Here is a 6,773-nt window from a genome sequence, read left to right as displayed (position 1 = left end):
TAATTAAATTAAAAAAAGAAGAAGAAGATATTTACTTGAAATATATTGCTCAATGAACTTTTTCACCTTTGTAAGTATAGAATTTGGAAGTTTGCATTTAGTTAGGTTAGTGACAGATGAAATGTCTTATACAGGACTGTCGTTTCTTAGATTTTTCTGAAAATTCTGTGGACTCTTTCTTGTATATGTATATGCACTTGTTTGTATTATGGTTGTTTAATGTCTAAATTTTGTGTTTGTCTGTCATATGTATGTACTAATTTCTATATTTTGTATTTTTACCTTGTCTTAGTTTAACTATTATTTTAGCAGTCTGTAGTTCTTCGTGGTAGTTTACAGTAATTGAATGGAAATATGTATTTGGAATGTTAGGCTATGTATTAATGTATATGCATGATGACTCAATGTAGACCATAAAATTATTGGTGGTTTTTGTATAAAACCATGAAAAAATTTGCTGGCTGAACATTGTTTTTTTAGTGTTTAATAGTTCTTGTTCAAGCTTTTGATATGGTTGATATTTGTGCAGCCTGATGGCCAAATGACAAATGACAAGACTATTGGTGGAGGTGATGATGCCTTCAACACCTTTTTCAGTGAAACTGGTTCTGGGAAGCACGTCCCTCGTGCTGTCTTTGTTGATCTTGAGCCCACTGTCATTGATGAAGTGAGGACTGGAAATTACCGCCAGCTCTTCCACCCGGAACAGCTTATCAGTGGCAAGGAAGATGCTGCTAATAACTTTGCCCGTGGCCACTATACTAGTAAGCATTTCACACTTGGAATGTTTTTTGTTTTTTTGTGCCATTTTAATTACAGTATCTGAAACAAAACTTTCCTGTTCCAGTTGGCAAGGAGATTGTTGATCTGTGCCTGGACCGTATCAGAAAGCTTGCCGACAACTGCACTGGCCTCCAAGGATTTCTGGTTTTTAATGCTGTTGGTGGAGGCACCGGTTCTGGGCTTGGCTCCCTTCTCTTAGAGCGTTTGTCTGTTGATTATGGGAAGAAATCAAAGCTGGGTTTCACAGTTTACCCTTCTCCACAAGTCTCCACGTCTGTTGTTGAGCCCTACAACAGTGTCCTCTCCACCCACTCCCTCCTGGAACACACTGATGTGGCTATACTTTTGGACAATGAGGCCATCTATGATATTTGCAGGCGCTCCCTTGACATTGAGCGACCCACCTATACCAACCTCAACCGACTTGTCTCCCAGGTGAAGAGTTGCAGGGTCTTATGTTAATCATCATCACAAATATTTGGTCTTTGTCAAATGTGTTGCCTCTGGTCAGAAGCAATTGGGAAATTAATGTCATGTGTTTCATTGGAGGAAAGATTTTATCAAGGATAACAATATTTGCTGTCAATTAACTCATCATGCTTAGATGATTTTAAGAAGTGTTTACTTGATATGTTTTAATAGATGTATGTTTATATATTTTGAATATATTGTTGCTTGTATCCCTCTGATATATTTCTTATGTAATTTGTTTTTCTCGAAATTCAGGTGATTTCATCCTTGACGGCCTCTCTTAGATTTGATGGTGCACTAAATGTAGATGTGACTGAATTCCAAACCAACTTGGTTCCCTACCCCAGGATCCACTTTATGCTTTCCTCTTATGCACCAGTCATCTCTGCTGAGAAAGCATATCATGAACAACTTTCAGTAGCTGAAATTACCAATAGTGCTTTTGAGCCTTCTTCTATGATGGCAAAATGTGATCCTCGTCATGGAAAGTACATGGCATGCTGCTTGATGTACCGTGGTGATGTTGTTCCCAAGGATGTCAATGCTGCCGTTGCTACAATCAAGACCAAGCGCACCATTCAGTTTGTTGACTGGTGCCCCACTGGATTCAAGTGTGGTATCAACTACCAGCCTCCCACTGTTGTTCCAGGAGGAGACCTTGCCAAGGTGCAGAGAGCTGTTTGCATGATCTCAAACTCTACCAGTGTGGCTGAGGTGTTCTCCCGCATTGACCACAAGTTTGATCTCATGTATGCCAAGCGTGCCTTTGTGCATTGGTATGTTGGTGAGGGAATGGAGGAAGGAGAATTCTCTGAAGCTCGTGAGGACCTTGCTGCCTTGGAGAAGGATTATGAGGAGGTTGGTGCTGAGGCAGATGAGGGTGAGGATGATGAAGGTGATGAGTACTAAGAAGATTTAAATTTGTGCCGAGTAGTTAAAATGTTCGTTCAAAGTAGTTAAATGTTCTTTGTGATTTAGCTAGTATGAAGTTATCTTTTTTCCTTGGCCTGTGCCTTTTAGTGTTTGTGAGCAATAAACTCAGTTGTTCCTATGTTATACCCAGTTTGTGTGAGGCTACTATACATGAAAATATTGTTTATTCTTAATTTTTGTAGCTTTTATTTCCTCCTTTTCTTTTTCTTAATTTTATTCTGAGTTCGATTCTTCCTTCTTGGGTGCTTTTTTTTAAATTAAATGGCTACTATTTTATGCCACGTTTTGAAGGCACTGCTCCTTCTTCAGGAGATATAGTGATTATGGAGATTGCATTCACTTGGCTTATTTCTATCTCAATTTAAGCAAATAAGCAAATAAGTTACAGAAAACTAATATGTTTGTTCTAATGTGATAGAAGCATGCACTGCAGCAATGGACTTTGGTGGCAAACCTCTGCAATTGAATGTACAATTTTACATACCACACCAGATTTCCATATACCACACCAGATTTCCATTATCCTCTGGTTGTGGTACTAGACTGCCCAAATTTTCACTTTGCTCTGATATTTGTGTGGTATGTCACATAATTGCAGTACTTGTCTCAATTAGGTGCTTATTTAGACTTGGGTTATCATATGTAATAAAGACCTTGTGTCCGTCAACATAATGGGAAGTAACCTATGCAGATGCAACAAGTTTGAAAGATTAATGGTTAGGTTTCAAGGCTTATCATTCAAAAGTGCTTAGTTGGTGAGAGAAAATGTAGGGACTAAAAAGATTTTTCAGTACATGGTTATCCAAAGCTCTTATTCATGTTCCATTAATTCTTCAGGTTTCAAACCAGCCAGTAGCTTTTATTTTCATTGCGTATATGTGCTATATTATGAAGTGCAAGTTCTATAAGTAAAAGTCACATGATTCAGGGAATGGAAAATTATAAATAATTATAGCTAAGCTGAGAATATGCTAAAAAATCATAGTAGAGATGCTTGAGCAAATAAAGCACAAATGTAGACTTTATGTTCTTGCTAAGTCAGATGCCCACCTGTTAAATATGGTATATTCTAAAGCCAGATGATGTTTGGTTTGAGGCACAAATTTTCATGCCTTTCCTTTGCATATCACACAAAAGAAATGAAACTTTGCCTTTGTATAAAAATCCTCAACCATAAGAAGGGATCTGAAGGAGTCTAAAATAAGTGGAACTACACGGACTTGACCTGATATTGAGTGCATAGTAAGTTTCCATAAAGCAGCTGATTGGGTAAAATAAAATAGTAATTTGGTGCTACATGGCACGACCCTCATGGTAGATTTGGTGCTGGGAACTAAACTTAAGCTAATGCCCCATAGTCAGTTCCAATGAGCTAAATAAAATAGTAACATTCTTCTAAGACCGTCTTTGTAAATTACCAAGCATATGAAGATATAATACTAAAACACTGGTTCCACTGGTAGATTTCATTTTTACAATGCTTAATTACATGAAAGACAAAAGGATCTTAACTTGTCGATTGTCCAGAAACTAAAATATGATTATTCAAGAAAATACTTCATGGAGTAGACTAACACTATTAGTACAATGATTGACATAATCAAGCAAGAATTCCAGGACCATCTGAAAGGATTTCTGATTTTGAATCTTCATTATTCTGAGATATACTATTATATTTGGTCGTTGAGCGAAGGAGTATAAGACTTAGCAACAAAATACAAGCCTTTTTACCTTCAGACAACCGAACCAAACTTTTCAGTCATATCCAGTTCTTCTGGTCTCGTTCTCCCTTGAAGCTCCCAATCAAAATGGTACAGTAGTTGAGCGAGAGGAAGTTCAATATTGGCTAGACCAAATGCTACTCTTGGACACATCCTCCTTCCTGCCTCAAAAGGGATATATTCAAGGTGAGTCCCATTGAATTCAATTGAACTACAGGCAAACCTCTCTGGTATAAAACTCTAAGCATAGTGCCAACATGCAGAATCTATTCCAATTGCCCATGCATTAACAATAACTTTTGGTTTTGAGGGGTATCTCATATCCATAATTTCACATGATTCTCTGCATTCTCTTAGAAGTATCAAAGGAAGAGGAGGGTGTAACTGTAACCTTAAGAGTTTCTTTGATTACTGACTTTAAGTAACTCAGGTTCTGAATATCTTTCTCGTGGATTTTTTTTTCTTTCCCCTAAAGGCTTGTCTAATCTCTGCTTGTGCCTTCTCCAGCACTTTAGGTTGTCTAATCATTTCTGACATAGCCCACTCTACTGTGGTTGATGAAGTATCAGTTCCAGCAGCAAATATAACCTGGAAAGATTCATAGATTGTTCTTAAGAAGAGGAAAAAAAATGATAATAACAAAAAGTCACTGGCCACAACTAGAATATATTGTTCTTTGAATGAGTGGATTGTAACAATACAAACCAAAATGACAGCCTTGATGTTGTTGATTCATAGTAATATGCTTGTTCTTATACGATGGAAAAATGCACTGCAGCGATGGGCTTTGGTTGCAAACCTATGCATTCTTTTTACCAGAATTTAGGCAATTGAATGAAATTAAGGTTTTACATTACTACACCAGATTTTCATTCTCTTCTGTGCTTGAACAACTAGACTGCTCAAATTTTCACTTTGCTCTGATACGTGCATAGTGCGTTACATAAATTCAGAACTTGTCTCAATTATGTACATGCCAATTTAGACTTGGGATATCATATATAATCAAGACCTTGTGTCCATCAACATAACAGGAAGTAACCTATATTCAAATCTCTCATTCAAATCAGCCAGTAGCTTTCATTTTCATTGTGTATAAGTGCCTATTTATATAAAGTGCAAGATTCAATAAATAAAAGTCCCACGGCTGAGGGAATGCAAAAATAATTGATAATTACAGCTAAGCTGGGAATATGCTCAAATATAATAGTAGAGGCTTGAGATGCATGAGCAGATAAGCACAAATGTAGACTATTTATGTTCTTGCTACCACATGTTAAATATGGTTCATTCAAAACTCAGATGATGTGTAATATTGTTTGGTATGAGGCACAATTTTTTCATGCCTTTTTGTCTTTCATCTCACACAAAGGAAGTGAAACCTTGCCTTAGTGTAAAATTCCTCAAGTTGAAGAAAGGATCTGAAGGAGTTCTGAATAAGTAGGACTACACAGACTTGATCTGATGTTGAGTGAATAGTAAGTTTCCATAAAGCATCTGATTAATAAATCAAAATGAAACTTTGTGGCCTGACCAAAATGTTTGATTTATATATGGGGACTAAAACAAAGGTTGTCTTTGTGAATTACCAAGCATATGAAGATATCATATTAAAAAACTGGTTCAGCTGTTACTGTTAGATTTCAATTTTACAATGCTTGATTACATGAAAAAGATGAAAGACTAGTGGATTGCCAGCGACTAAAATATGTTAATTCATGAAATTACTTCACGAAGTAATCTAACACTATTTGTACATTGATTGACATAGTCAAGCAGAATTTCAGGACCATCTGAAAGGATTTTCTGATTTTGAATCTCCATTATTCTGAGATCTTCTATTATATTTAGTTGCTGAGTGAAGGATTATAAGACTTAGCTGCCAAGTTCAAGCTGTTTTTCCTTTGGACAACCTAACCAAAGTCATCAGTCATATCTGGTCTTCGGGTGTCATTCTGCCTGGAAGCTCCCAATCAAAATGGTATAGTAGTTGAGCAAGAGGAAGTTCAATATTGGTTAGTCCAAATGTTACTCCTGGGCACATCCTCCTTCCTGCCCCGAAAGGGATAAATTCAAAGCGAGTCCCATCGAATTCAATTGAGCTGCAGGCAAAACTTTCTAAAATAAAACTCATGGCATCATGCCAACATGCAGGATCTCTTCATCAATTTTGCATTTACAGTGACTTTGGTTTCGAGGTGTATCTCATATCCATTAATTTCGCATGGCTCTCTGCATTCTATTGGAAGTATCAAAGGAAGAGGAGGGTGTAACATTAGAGTTTCTTTGATTTGAATATTCTTCTCTTAGATTTTTTTTATTATTTATTTCATCATTTCTGATTTCGGACGTAGCCCACTCTATGGTGGTTAATGAAGTATCAGTTCCGGCATTAAATATGACTTGGAAATGATTCATAGAATGTTCCTAGGAGAAGAAAAAAAAAATGATAAGAACAATAAAAATAAAAAAAGTCACCGGCCACAACTAGAATTGTTTTTTGAATGAGTAGGATACTAGGATTCATAGTAGAAAACTAACCAAGATGATAGGCTTGATGTTGTCAGTTCTGATGGGAACTCATAGCCACTTTGCTGAAGGCCTAAAAGAACTTCAACAAGATATCCCTTTAATGGTTCACCCGTGCAAGTTGCTGCACTCATCAGACTTTCCTTATGGTCAATGATTTATCATCTGCACCCAGACTACCTATATGACCGAATCAAAGAACTGCAGACATTATTCAAGGCTAAATGGATACGGTCTATCTATCACAGGTATTATATATCTGTTGTCATTAGTTGGAGAAATTTACTTATGATACTTAGTTGACATTCATAATAAGTATTTGCCTTCTCCAGCACT

The 6,773-nt window shown here is 36.7% G+C and overlaps 1 protein-coding gene across 1 annotated transcript; it reads left to right on the top strand.

Moving 5' to 3' along the window:
* Positions 1 to 511: 511 nt before the first annotated feature.
* On the top strand, positions 512 to 2,360 carry LOC112040242 (tubulin alpha chain). Its single transcript, XM_065777054.1, has 3 exons — positions 512 to 764; positions 848 to 1,218; positions 1,510 to 2,360. Exons 1-3 carry the CDS (start codon positions 542 to 544, stop codon positions 2,161 to 2,163), a joined length of 1,248 nt encoding a protein of 415 aa, XP_065633126.1. The 5' UTR covers positions 512 to 541; the 3' UTR covers positions 2,164 to 2,360.
* The last annotated feature ends 4,413 nt before the right edge of the window (positions 2,361 to 6,773 follow it).

This window comes from Quercus suber, unplaced genomic scaffold (genome assembly GCF_002906115.3).
Source record: "Quercus suber isolate HL8 unplaced genomic scaffold, Cork oak 2.0 scaffold_147, whole genome shotgun sequence".
Lineage (NCBI taxonomy): Eukaryota > Viridiplantae > Streptophyta > Magnoliopsida > Fagales > Fagaceae > Quercus > Quercus suber.
Note: the sequence above shows the minus strand (reverse complement) of the source record. Positions and strands in the feature narration are given on the sequence as shown.

Coding starts and splice junctions, on each gene's coding strand:
- LOC112040242 (XM_065777054.1), top strand. CDS start 542: ATGACAAATGACAAGACTATTGGTGGAGGTGATGATGCCTTCAACACC. Junction 765..847: donor TGCCCGTGGCCACTATACTA/GTAAGCATTTCA, acceptor TTCCTGTTCCAG/TTGGCAAGGAGATTGTTGAT. Junction 1,219..1,509: donor TCAACCGACTTGTCTCCCAG/GTGAAGAGTTGC, acceptor CTCGAAATTCAG/GTGATTTCATCCTTGACGGC.